We start from the raw sequence: 11,455 nt of genomic DNA, 5'->3' as shown, positions 1-11,455 counted from the left end.
GGGCGGCCCCGGCCGTGGCGGCCTGCGGGCACCGAGGGAGCCCCCGCCGCGCCCTGGCCCCCAGAAGCCCGGCGGCGGTCCGGGAGGAGCCCAGGCCCGGGCGCAGGTACGTGTCCTGCGGGTCCGGCCCGGCGGTCCCACCAGCGCGAGGCGGCAGCGCCGGTGACAGCGCTGTGGCGCCCCGCGCGCTCGTGCTCCGGCCGCTCCGGGGACTTTCAGTGGGACCTCAGGGTCTCCGGAAGTGCCAGACCCCCAGGTGCGCGCTCGGTCAGTGGCCAGGCCCGTGACTGCTCCGTGATCGCAGAGCTCGGGGCGCGGGGGCGCTGCCGCTCCCGGCCCGGCTGTCCCTGTGAGCCGGGCTGTCCCTCCGAGCCGGGCTGCCCCTCCGGGGCTCCGCTGGGGCTCGGCTAGTTGCTTGTAGGGAAAGGCAGGTCCACGAGGGCAGCCGGCCCGCACAGGTCCTAGAAGCCAGAGGAGTCTGTTCGGTCTTTTCCTGTGACGAGGGGGTGGGCCTGGCGGTTCTCCCTGACCGAGGTGTCCCGAGGGGGACTCGGACCCTCAGACCAGGACTAGACAGCTCCTTCCCTGTTCCATTGGCTTGCTAGCGAGCAAGGGGTGACGGCGTCCGCTGGAAGGTGATGGTTCTGGACCTGCAGCCGGTGTTACCCTTGATGTACATATCCGTGACCGTCCGGCTGCCCTGGAGTGGCCTCCGAGGAGGGTAGCGCTTCCTTTGGGTCCGAGCCTGCGCCTGCGTGGATGCCCCGCCCCCGCCGCCACGGCCGGCTGAGCCCTTGGTCTCCCCCTTCAGTGTGGAGGCGATGCCAAAGCTGCAGGGCTTCGAGTTCTGGAGCCGCACCCTGGGGGGGGCTCGCCACGTGGTGGCGCCCATGGTGGACCAGAGTGAGTTGGCTTGGAGGCTGCTGAGCCGCCGACACGGGGCCCAGCTCTGCTACACCCCCATGCTACACGCCCAGGTCTTCGTCCGCGATGCCAACTATCGGAAGGAGAACTTGTACTGCGAAGTGTGCCCCGAGGACCGGCCTCTCATTGTGCAGGTGGGCAGGGGCCTGGCCAGGAGCACCAGGTGGAGCCTCTTTCCATGAACAGCTTCCCGATGGGGGTGGGGTGCTGTGGTGAAGCACTAGGCTTCCCGGGGCTCCTGCTGCTGGTCTCCCAGAGATTTGCCCCTTCGCCGGGTGCTGGCTGAGTTTGGGCGAGAGCGTGCCTTGGGCGCTGTGGGGGATTCGCAGCCCCCCCCATTGCCTGCCTGCCGTCCGCCACGTGTCCTGTCGTTATCAGACGATGGGGAAGAACGCTCTGTTCTCTAGCTAAAGTCAGTGATGCCAGTTTTTTTGTTCCAGTCGGGACCAGTGTGAATCAGTGACTCCCCCTCCTTGTGGTGTGGGCACATGCCATACTGTAAATGTTTAGAACAGGATACATCCTGCAGTCAGCCCGGGGACCCTGTCTCCACTGGGCCGCGTATGAACGCCCTGTGGGGCTGGGGAGCTGCGGTACCAGCGCCTGGCTTGGGCTCATGGGACCTCCTGTGTCTTTCCCAGTTCTGTGCCAATGATCCAGAGGTGTTTGTCCAGGCGGCTCTCCTGGCGCAGGATTACTGTGATGCCATCGACCTGAACTTGGGTTGCCCGCAGATGATAGCCAAGCGAGGTGAGTTCAGCTCCAGGTTGCTGTACTGAGCGCTGCTTTGGGCGGGGGCAAGGCCCTGAACCCGCAGGGTGCCCAGCTAGAGGCCAGGGTGTGGATGCGACCGGGGAGGGCCTGGCGCTGCTCCCAGTGGCGTCCCAGACCTTTCTTTGCTCCTCCCTCTGGAGGGACAGGGTTCTGCTGGCTCTCAGAGGCTCATCACTCCCCTTAGTGCGTGGGGGGTCACCGGGCTCCCTGCGGGTGAACACGCTTTGCGGGAAGGAGGTGTCGTCCCCCCCACTCCGTCACCCGCACACTGCCGCCATGCGCTGCTAAGGGTACGGTTCAGGGCTTGCTGGTTGGGCAGCCGTGCAGGGTGGGCCTTGCCTTCAGTGCCCTTGAGCTCCGCAGCTGGGCCCAATTCCCCCAAGTGTGATGCTGAGACACTGCTCAACTCGGTGATTGTTCCTGCGGACCCTCAGGACTGGCATGGCAGGGGGTGCGTGCCCTGCGTGGACACGGGGGAACGGGTGCTGAGGGCCATGCTGGTCTTTTGCAGGTCACTACGGTGCCTTCCTGCAGGAGGAGTGGGACCTGCTCCAGAGAATGAGTGAGTTGGCCGTGCGCTGCGGGTGGGGAGTCAGGCTGGGTCGTAGTTGCTAAAGGAGCCCTGAGCCGGCGGCCGTTGAGCCCTGGCCGCGGCACGCTCCCCGCTGCAGGAGGGGCTGTGAGGCCGTGTGTCCCGCACCAGCTGCTCATCTGAGCCTGACGGCAGGTGCTCTGGCCCCGGCCCGGCCCCTGCACCGTGCTGGCATATGGGATCCGGCGGAGGCGGGCGTCCCGCCTGCCTGAAGTGAACACCACGCTTCTCAGAAGTCAACTCTCCTTTTCCCTAGTTCTGCTGGCGCACGAGAAACTCTCTGTCCCCGTCACATGCAAAATCCGTGTCTTCCCGGAGATTGACAAGACTGTGAAGTATGCCCAGATGCTGGAGAAGGCTGGCTGCCAGGTGCGGGGGCTGTGGTCTCGCAGGGCCACGTGCTACTCCCCTGCCTCGTGTCCTCTGCACCCCGGGCCAGATGCGGAGTGCTCCTTGCCCCCAGGAGCTCCTGTGAGGCACTGACTCGCCAGGGTGGAACGGAATCATGGCGACCACGAGGCGAGGCCTGGTGAGGGTGGGTGAGCCGCAGGCTCCCAAGAGGGAGGCTGGTACTGGGCAGGGGGAGGTGCCAGGCCTCCGCTGCCTTCTCCCCACCTGCCGCCAGCCTTAAGGTCAGGTTGGTGCCCGCCTGCCCGTCTGTCCCTGACGCCTTTGGCGCTGGGGCGCTGCCACTTCCGGGAAGACTGGCCCTTGAACAGGGCTGGGCCTGTCTGCTCTGCGTGCTGGGTGGACCCGTGGGACGTGGGAGCCCCGGGCAGTACCCCACCAGTTGAAACCCAGGGGACTGGGGGGCAGGCACTGAGTGAGCTGGGCCCAGGGGTGTGCGGCCGCGAGCAGGGTAGAGCCGGGCATCGCTGTGTTCTAGTTGCTGACCGTGCACGGGCGCACCAAGGAGCAGAAGGGGCCCCTGTCGGGCACTGCGTCCTGGGAGCACATCAAGGCCGTGCGGTGAGTGTGCATGGAGGGGGGCGCGGCTGCCTGGGCTGCAGGGAGCAGTGCGGTGGGACGAGAATCACCTGCTCGGATGGAGTGTGGCGGCTGGAGCACTGTCCTCTGGGGGGTGAAGGGACAGGGTCCTTTTTTTCTGAGTGCCCACCTGCCACTGACAGGAAGGCAGTGGCCATCCCCGTGTTTGCCAATGGGAACATCCAGTGTCTGCGGGACGTGGAACGTTGCATCCAGGACACAGGAGTCCAGGGGGTCATGAGTGCAGGTGAGGCAGGGCCACGGCTGGCAGACGCTGGAGGCGCCTGTCGCCATCATGACGCCCTGGGCCCCATGCTGGCCTCACTCACAGGCCTCGTCTGCCTGATGGGCCTGAGCGCTCGGACCGGCGGCTGCCCTTGGCGTGACATGGTGGGGGGGCCAGCCCTCCGGGGACGTGAGCACCTGCCACCTTGAGCAATACCCCACAGAGGGCAACCTGCACAACCCCGCCCTGTTTGAGGGCCGCAGCCCCGCCGTGTGGGAGCTGGCCGAGGAGTACCTGGACATCGTGCGGCAGCACCCCTGCCCCCTGTCTTACGTGCGGGCCCATCTCTTCAAGCTGTGGCACCACACGTGAGTTGCTCCCCGAGGCGGACGCCTGACTGGGGTGTTGGGGGTGTTAGGAGGGAGCTCTCTGGAGACGTGTAGCGGGTCTGGCTCAGAAGAGAGATGGAGAGTGCCCGTCTGTGTGTGGGGCTTGGGCTCGGCCTGGGGAGCGGGATGGGGGGCCGGCTCGGTGACGGAGCCTCTGTCCCAGGCTGCAGGTGCATCAGCAGCTCCGGGAGGAGCTCGCCAAAGTGAAGACCCTGGAGGGTGTTGTGGCCGTGAACCAGGAGCTGAAGCTGCGGTGTCAGGCAGGTGACGGGGCTGCGGTGTGGTGGGGGGGGGGGGCCTGGGCTCCGTGACCTGGGGTGCTCTGGGCTTTCGCAGGAGGATATATCCAGGCAGAAGGAGGGAGAGGAGCCATCTGGCGGCTTGCCTTTTTTCCACTGGATCTGCCAGCCCTACTTGCGGCCAGGGTGAGCTTCGCACCAGCCCACGGGCCGGGGTTGGGGGGCTGGGGTGCACACAGAGGAGAGGGCACTCTGCCACTGCCACAGCAGGAGCCTGGCCTCCTCTCTGCAGCCTTGGCGGAGGGTGCCGGTGGCCGGGCTCCACCCTGCAGTGCCAGCTTTGCCCTCACCCATCCGTGGGTGCTGTGTTTTATGTCTTTTTTCCATAAGGTGATAGCTCTTAAGTGCTTCTGGTGCCGGGTGGACTTGTCCTGGGGGCAAGGGGCGCACAGCCGCGGCTGGACTGTGATCTGTGGCCACTCAGGCCCAGCCATGGCCCGGGAGCCAAGCTGCTGGGGCTCTGTATGCACGTCCTCGCCCTGGGGCCCAGGCTGGTAGGTCGCCTCTCGCAGGGGACCCCCAGCTCTGCCCGCTGCCCTTCCCTTTCAGGCCCCGGGAAGGGAGCAAGGAGAACGGGGGTGCCCGCAGCAAGCGGGCCCTGGAGGAGGAGGAGGGCGGCACAGACGTCCTGTCCAAGAACAAGCAGAAGAAACAGCTGAGGAACCCCCACAAGACCTTCGATGCCTCGCTGAAGCGTAAGCTGCTCCCACTGCGGGGTCCCCGGGCGCTCCGCCCCAGGGCAGGCGGGAGAGCAGTAGCAAGGGCTCCTGTGACCCAGGCTGCCCCATGAAGCAGCCGCGGCCCTGCCTGCCACGTGCTCCCTCGGCCACTGCTCGGAGGCAGAGGTGGGCTTTGGGGCCACCATCCCGAGAAGGTTCTTCTGGTGGCAAGCAGCCAGTGAGCGGTGGGGGCACGTGTGCTGCGTCCTCGGGCCGGACACGGTCGGCAGGGGCTCCCAGCAGGGACTCCGTAGGAAATGGCAGGTGGGGGGCAGGCTCACCTGCTCAACCAACATCTGCTTCTGTTCTGTTCTCAGCAAAATACGCAAAGTGTGATCAGTGTGGAAACCCAAAGGTGAGTCTGGCCGTGCTGCCCAGGGCAGAGCTCAGTGTCAGGAGGTGGCTGGCAGGGTGATCCCCGCTGACGCTGCCCAGGACCTGCGGGGGCTTTCCTTTCCCTGCCTGCTGAGGGGGCAGCCCGAGGGGGGTGGCTGCTTCTCCCCCTCAGGACAGCCCCTCGCAGCGTGGCAGGCCGGCCCTGGGTCAGGGTGCAGCCCACCGGTGCCCCAGCCGGCCCTGCGTTTTGGGGACCTTGCTCAGGAGGGGCGTGAGCCCCAGGCTCACTAGCTTTCCCGCGTCCAGGGTAACAGATGTGTATTCAACCTGTGCCGGGGCTGCTGCAAGAAGCGAGCTTTCAGAGAGGCTGCAGACTGCCCAGGTAAGGGGCACCTGCTGCCGCCAGCACCCCCCCATCCCCGGCCCCCAGGGGGCAGTGGGACCCTCAGCCTCCTGAGCTCCACTTCCCTCCTCCTCTGGCAGGTCACGGATTGCTTTTTAAAACCAAATTGGAGAAGTCTATGGCCTGGAAGGGGGCCCAGTCCCGGCCGCAGGAGTCTCAGCCAGCAGGATCTGGGGAGCCAGGCGGCCTTCCTGAGGTTGTGGGCAGTGCCCTGGCCTGAGGGGCAGCTGGAGCACGACACACCGGCCCACCAGGCCCCAGGACTGCTGCTGAGACCTCAACACGTCCCACTTAAGGAAATGCCTTTACTCAGGGAATCTCCGCTACTCAACACAGAAGGATGAGCTGGTCTTCCCCTCGGCCTCCACTGGGAGCCCAGAAATGCTGCACCAGGGAGCAGGCTCCCAGGCTGGACCTGCCCCCTCCTTGCAACGTGTGTGTTAGAAGTGAACAATAAATCCTTTCAAAGATGCACGTTCAGAGCCGGAGACAGTATGTGAAGGCCCCAGGCCCAGTGGAACCTCGAAGTAAGGCTGTGAGTCGGGAGGGTGGGGTCAGGGCAGTGAAGACTCACTCAAAACAAGCAGCCACGGAAGGAACCCCCTGCCTTGGGGAACCTTCCTAAAGGAGGGCAGCGCGCTGGCCTCAGCCCCCTCCCCACTGCAGCGGCTGCGTGAGGGGTGGGGAGCCCCAAAGCCTGACCTCATGGAGATGAGCCTCAGAAGCCCTCTTAGCAGGAAGAAACGGCATGAGGGGAGTGTTTCAGGCTGCCTTTTAATGGACTGAGATCGAACTTGTCTGCAACCCCAAGTGACACAGGAACAGGAAAGTTGGGAGGCAGTGCTGCCAGGGTGCGTGGGGGGGGGGGCTGGGCGCCGCACATGTGAGCCCTGCGGTCTCGCCTTCCAGGAAGGGCCTTGAGCAACAGCCCACTTCGCCAGGGCCCCCCCGACAGGGCACAACAGGGTGGAGGGGTCACAAGAAGCTGGACGTGGACACCCCGGCGGGGGGCCCTTCACGGGGGCGGGGGTAACCTCCAGAAGAAGTGCCACACGAGCCACGGGAGCCTGCGTGTCCAAGTCCGAGGGGTGGGGGCACGCAGGGCACCCTCACATGTTGGTGCTCATTCGGGACTGGCTGTTGGCCGGCGTCAGCTCCCCCTGGCTCCCTTCTCGGGGAGGGGACTGGGGTGGAGATGGGGCTGCTCAGCCCAGGGGACGTGCGTGTGCCCACCCCACTGCCCCTCCGCGCCGGGGCCGCCCCCACCCTCACCTTGACGTGAATCTGGTTACGCAGCACGGCCGCCCGCAGGATCATCGCCTTGGCACGTCTCTGGAACTCCTTCCCCATCAGCAGCGACTTCTCAAAGGTGGTGCTGCGTTGATCCACGTCCCTGGCGTACAGGATCTGCGGCGGGAGGGACGGGGCTCAGCGGTGCTCACCGGGTCTCAGGGGCCCCCTCCCCGCACCCACGGCCTTGACCCCAGTCCGGGCACCTTGCTGTGGGAGTCGATGCGGGCGTTGATGAGCCCTTCGAGGATGAGCTGCGTCAGCTCGTCCTCCAGGGCCGCCACGGTGGTGTTGAAGGCTGCGGCCATCTTGTGCATGTCAGCCGACACGTAGGGGCTGAAGTACTGCGGGGCAGAGGGCACGTCAGCCTCCCGTGACTCCTAAACCCGTCCGCAGCGCCCCGCCTCGGCCTTCGTGCCCCCACATCTACCTGGATGAGGGCGCGGTTGCGGATCTGGGTGTACAGGGTCCTGACGTGGGGGGCCAGGTACATGTCCAAGAGCAGGTTGTCCTGCGAGGAGACCCGGTCAGGCACCGCCGCCCTCTCTGGTCCCCCTCCCCCTCCCGAGCAGGCAGGTCCCTCACCTTCATCTCATCCAGCATCTTGAGGCACGAGGCGTACTTGGACTCATAGAACTTGAAGATGATGTCGCGAACCTGCGGCTCCAGCTCCAAGAACAGCTTGAAGGAGCTGCAGGTGCACACGCCTCAGAGCCGGGCCCGCACCTGCCGCCTGGCCTGCAGGCCGGGAAGGCGCGGGGCCAGAGGAAGGGCCCCGGAGAGGGACAGTCTGCGGGGCTATCGCCCCACCCTCACCCACCTGCTGGAGATGACGTTGCGCTGCAGCTCCTGGCGGTCGAAAGTGGCCAAGGCACACAGGCCACCATAGACGGCCACGTTGCTGGGAGACAGCAGCTGAAGGGCCAGAAGAGAGTTAGGTCCAGACATCGGGGTCACTGACAGTCGAGACAGAATCCGAGGAGGAAGCCCAGACACAAGGCTGGGTCACCCCTGCTCCGCCCACCACCCAGCCAAAGAATACTTAGGACTCCATGGGGGCGGGTTACCCCTCAATAAACAACCCAACCCACAAGCCCCCCCCGTTTCCCAAGTCCCAGCAAGGGCTCGTCCCCAGACACCCTCCTGTCCCTCACCTCGGGGAAATCACAGTGATCGAATGAAGCCAGCAAGAAGCACTTGGCAGCCTGCTTATACTTGCGTGCGGCCAACTCGGCCAGGCCTGGGGAGGTGGGGGGTTGGCAGAATGAAGGCTGCTGCCCGGAGAAAACTGCCAGAGCCACCCTCACCTCTCCCACCCCAGCTGCTGCTCAGTGTCAGGGACGAGGATTCTGGTCAAGACGCAACCACGCCCAAGAGCACTGTCTGGGGCACTCTCCTTGAGTCAAGGGCCCAGGGAAGCCACGCACAGCGGCTGTCACTCCTGCAAAGGGCTCCCAAGCCCACCTGTTAGCGATGCCTCAGTCCTGACCACTGGCCACAGGCTGGCCTCCCCGCCCAAGACCGGAGCCCGGCAGGCGCCCCCGGGGCCGTGGGTACAGAGCTCAGACATTTCCTCAGATGTGACGAGGCCCACCACTCTGGCTGTGAGGACCCGATATCTGGCGCACACAGGCCACCCCCAGTGCCGGGCTCAGCCGCGGCGCCCTCCCGCCCCGAGGCCTCACCTGCAGCGCACTTGAGCTTGGTGACGGTCGCCTGCGTCTGGCTGTCCCGCTCCCCACGCTGCTGCAGGGAGAGGGGGACACATGAGCCACCAGCCTCCACACCCTGGTCCTTTGCCGGGGGCCGCAGCAGTCCTGGGACGGGGTCTGAGGAGGCGGGGAGGGCGGGAAGCCGGCGTTACCTCGGCAATCTCCGGCGTGGACTCGGCCTTGCTGACGTAACTCAGCACGTGAGACCAGTTCTGCAAGTAGACGCTGACCTGGTGGGCGGGCGTGGGGCGGGCTCAGCCGGGACGCCCCTCCTGGTGCCGGGGGTGCTGCTCTGCAGCCCCTCCTGGTGCCCACCCGACAGAGGCAGTGCCCACCTTGATGACGTTGAGGCACATGTTGATGACGTGCTTGGCGCTGGTGCAATAGTCCCGGGCCCGGGAGTAACACTTCAGGGCGTTGCTCAGGTCCCCACAGTCCAGATAGTGGTCACCCAGGTCATCGTGGCCGCGCCTGTGGGCCCAGACATGAGCAGACCTGGGCCCAGGGCCACGTGGGCCTTGACACCCGCCTCCCAGCCTCCCGGGAGCAGCACCTGATACTCTCCTTGATGGAGTTGCCCTTGTAGTTCTTTAGGTCCGTGTCCAGCTTCTCCAGCTTCAGCAAGGCCTTCTTCCGCGTAGCCTCCACCCAGGCCGTGTCAAGGGGCGGCGGCTCCACGCCGCTCTCGGGGATGGTGTCCGGAGCATTCTGCAGCTCCCTGAGGGAGTACCTGGCCATCAGGGGCCAAGGTGCAGGAGGATGGGTGCCTCCCGGGAGCCCCTGCCCAGCCCCGGCCGAGTGAGCACCCAGCCAGCACAGGAACACAGGGGCCCATGGCCTGGTGGGGATGCCCAACAGGAAAAGGGTCGTGTGTGCAGCCATGCCAGGAGGAGAGAAGCAAGGTGCTGTCTTCACAAGTTCTGCTTGATGTCAGAATAACTACGTGTCACGTGCACACACAAAAAAAGCCAGGACAACGCAAATAGAGCCACAGAGTGGGGAGTGAGAACCTAGCCCATTTTGCCATTTATTGCCCTTCCTGGCTTTTCAACAAGGAAGGCCAGATCACCACATTGAGGCACTGATGCTATTAAGTGCCCACATGGGGACGGTGTCAGGACTCACGGGGGCACAGGAAGGGCCCCCGCCTGGGCTAGACCCAAGGGGGACATACCACGCCCAGCCCCTGGTGTCTGCCCCCACCAAGGGCCCTGCGTCCTCTTGCCAAGCTCCCAGTCTCACCTGGTGGCCTCCGAGAGCTTGCGGTGGATCTCTTCGTACATGTCCACATTGAATGTCCTCTGCACAAAGGAGAGGGCCATCTTCAGGGCCTCCACCCGCAGCGGGGGGCAGTGGTCAGCAATGAACTGCAGTCGTTCGATGCGCATTAGCCCGCTGTAGCTGGCCGCATACTGCTCCAGGTCCTGAAGTGGGGGTGGGGGAGCGGATGGAGACCGTGTGAGGCGGGACCCCAGATCAAGCCCTGGCAAGTGAGTCAAGAGCAGGACCCAAACGCTGACCCTTCTGCAGTGTCTGAGAGGCCCTATGCCGATGACAAGAACAACTGGGTATTCGGGCACCAGACGGACTGTGATCCAGTGCTGGCAAAGGCTGCTTGGGGTGGGCCAGTGCAGGGGCCTCCAGGGCAGAGCTCGGCCCCGGGGGGCTGAGGGAGTGAATGGCCAGAGCCAGATGGGCACCACTAGTGACTGCCAGTCCCCAGGCAGAGCAGTCAGGAAGCAGTGCTCCATAGGCTGGGCCCCAAGAAAGACCCGTCCTTAGTCTGAGAAGCTGCATATGGGGCTCTCGCATGTGGGAGAGAAGTGGGGTGCACAGTTTCCGGCTGGGCTACCACCCCTCATAACAAGTGGGTAACTGAACAGCCTAAAGGTTTCTGGATCAGAGAAAAACATGGTCTGGGTGGGAGCCTGGCCTAGCCCCCACTCCAGGACTGACGCCCCAAGCCCCCTGCTGCCTGCCCCAGGACCAACCGGAGGGCTCCTTACCAGGGTGGGGTTCTCCACCACGTAGTTGACATCGGGTGCGTTCTGCGGGTCTTCCTGGGGGTCCACATCGATCTGCATGGGCTCCACGGCCCCCTGCAACACGCAGCCACCTTGGCACTCGAACCGGACTGCCCAGGAAGGGCGAGAAACCCTCACCGCGCCCTGAGTCGGGCTCTGCCCGCGGTGCCACGTCCCCGGCGCGATCCTGTCCGGGAGCGCCTGCGTCCCTGCCCCTCCCCGCTCCCGGCCCGCGTCCAACGCCGCCCCTCGCAAGCCCAGCGGGTGCTGAGCCGACAGCCCTGGCGCCATCTCCACCGCCGGCCTCTGGAGCGGAGAGCAGGCAGCGGGGGCTCCCTGCCCAGGGACCCCCGACAGGCCCTTCACGCCCCCAGCCACCGTCCTGACGCAGCTTCCTCCGAGCCGCAAGCAGCGCCCGGCAGGCGGCGGCGGGAAGGAGTCTCCTGGGGCGCCCGTCCTGCGCTGGCTGGCCCGGCCCGGCGGGCGGGGGTGCGCCCCCCTCCCGCGCTCGCTCGCTCGCTCCTGGGCCCCCTGTCCTGGAAGGTACCTCATAAAGCAGCGTACAGGCCGACAGGCTGGCGCTCAGGCTGAAGTCCCCGGCCGTGCCCGGCAGGAAGAAGTCTGACCTACTGCTGTGAGGGGTGCAGTACAGATCTGTCACTGACGAGGAGGCCGAGCTGGGGGCCGGGCTATCCCTCATTCTGTCCTGACTCTCTGCACCCCCCGACCCTGACACACAGCTGGCCTGCTGCTGAAGGGAGAAAGAGCGTTAGCGCCGGG

General features: G+C 65.6%; 2 protein-coding genes across 9 annotated transcripts in view; one reads left to right on the top strand and one right to left on the bottom strand.

Moving 5' to 3' along the window:
* The window catches only part of DUS1L (dihydrouridine synthase 1 like), a 6,469-nt gene extending 346 nt beyond the window's left edge, over positions 1 to 6,123 (top strand). Inside the window, exons 2-15 of one of the 2 annotated variants that reach the window (XM_034640401.1) lie at positions 14 to 106; positions 812 to 1,058; positions 1,566 to 1,674; positions 2,210 to 2,260; positions 2,547 to 2,659; positions 3,177 to 3,259; positions 3,421 to 3,524; positions 3,727 to 3,871; positions 4,056 to 4,152; positions 4,229 to 4,317; positions 4,741 to 4,886; positions 5,228 to 5,265; positions 5,553 to 5,628; positions 5,730 to 6,123. In XM_034640401.1, coding sequence (XP_034496292.1) covers positions 822 to 1,058; positions 1,566 to 1,674; positions 2,210 to 2,260; positions 2,547 to 2,659; positions 3,177 to 3,259; positions 3,421 to 3,524; positions 3,727 to 3,871; positions 4,056 to 4,152; positions 4,229 to 4,317; positions 4,741 to 4,886; positions 5,228 to 5,265; positions 5,553 to 5,628; positions 5,730 to 5,869 — 1,428 coding nt within the window. In that variant the 5' untranslated portion in view covers positions 14 to 106; positions 812 to 821 and the 3' untranslated portion in view covers positions 5,870 to 6,123. Of the gene's footprint in view, positions 1 to 7; positions 107 to 605; positions 1,059 to 1,565; positions 1,675 to 2,209; positions 2,261 to 2,546; positions 2,660 to 3,176; positions 3,260 to 3,420; positions 3,525 to 3,726; positions 3,872 to 4,055; positions 4,153 to 4,228; positions 4,318 to 4,740; positions 4,887 to 5,227; positions 5,266 to 5,552; positions 5,629 to 5,729 lie in introns of those variants that run through there. The other variant, XM_034640400.1, reaches the window with a different exon arrangement.
* A 286-nt stretch (positions 6,124 to 6,409) lies between these two features.
* On the bottom strand, positions 6,410 to 11,439 carry GPS1 (G protein pathway suppressor 1). 7 transcript variants are annotated; one of them, XM_019798810.2, is made up of 14 exons: positions 11,223 to 11,439; positions 10,658 to 10,750; positions 9,894 to 10,075; positions 9,205 to 9,381; positions 8,987 to 9,122; positions 8,804 to 8,881; positions 8,625 to 8,685; positions 8,094 to 8,179; positions 7,760 to 7,854; positions 7,525 to 7,630; positions 7,370 to 7,450; positions 7,146 to 7,283; positions 6,922 to 7,056; positions 6,410 to 6,833 (listed from the first exon to the last, which is right to left on the bottom strand). In XM_019798810.2, the coding sequence occupies exons 1-14, from the start codon at positions 11,373 to 11,375 to the stop codon at positions 6,759 to 6,761; spliced, it is 1,596 nt and encodes a 531-aa protein (XP_019654369.1). In that variant the 5' UTR covers positions 11,376 to 11,439; the 3' UTR covers positions 6,410 to 6,758. The 7 variants fall into 7 exon arrangements, with proteins under 7 accessions (XP_019654369.1, XP_011222157.2, XP_002912928.1 ...); XM_011223855.3 differs by having other exon boundaries at positions 8,625 to 8,682; positions 9,205 to 9,369; positions 11,223 to 11,427; XM_002912882.4 differs by having other exon boundaries at positions 9,205 to 9,369; positions 11,223 to 11,425.
* Positions 11,440 to 11,455: the final 16 nt, after the last annotated feature.

This window comes from Ailuropoda melanoleuca, chromosome 13 (genome assembly GCF_002007445.2).
Source record: "Ailuropoda melanoleuca isolate Jingjing chromosome 13, ASM200744v2, whole genome shotgun sequence".
NCBI classification, from domain to species: Eukaryota; Metazoa; Chordata; class Mammalia; order Carnivora; family Ursidae; genus Ailuropoda; species Ailuropoda melanoleuca.
This window is presented reverse-complemented; position numbering and strand designations above follow the sequence as displayed.

What these genes read in the sequence shown, in the direction of transcription:
- GPS1 (XM_034640396.1), bottom strand. Translation starts at nt 10,966, where the DNA reads ATGGCGCCAGGGCTGTCGGCTCAGCACCCGCTGGGCTTGCGAGGGGCG. An exon ending in TGTGCCTCAACGTCATCAAG is followed by an intron (nt 8,882 to 8,986) that starts GTGGGCACTGCC and finishes CCCGCCCACCAG; the next exon opens with GTCAGCGTCTACTTGCAGAA. An exon ending in CGCAACGTCATCTCCAGCAG is followed by an intron (nt 7,631 to 7,759) that starts GTGGGTGAGGGT and finishes GTGCACCTGCAG; the next exon opens with CTCCTTCAAGCTGTTCTTGG.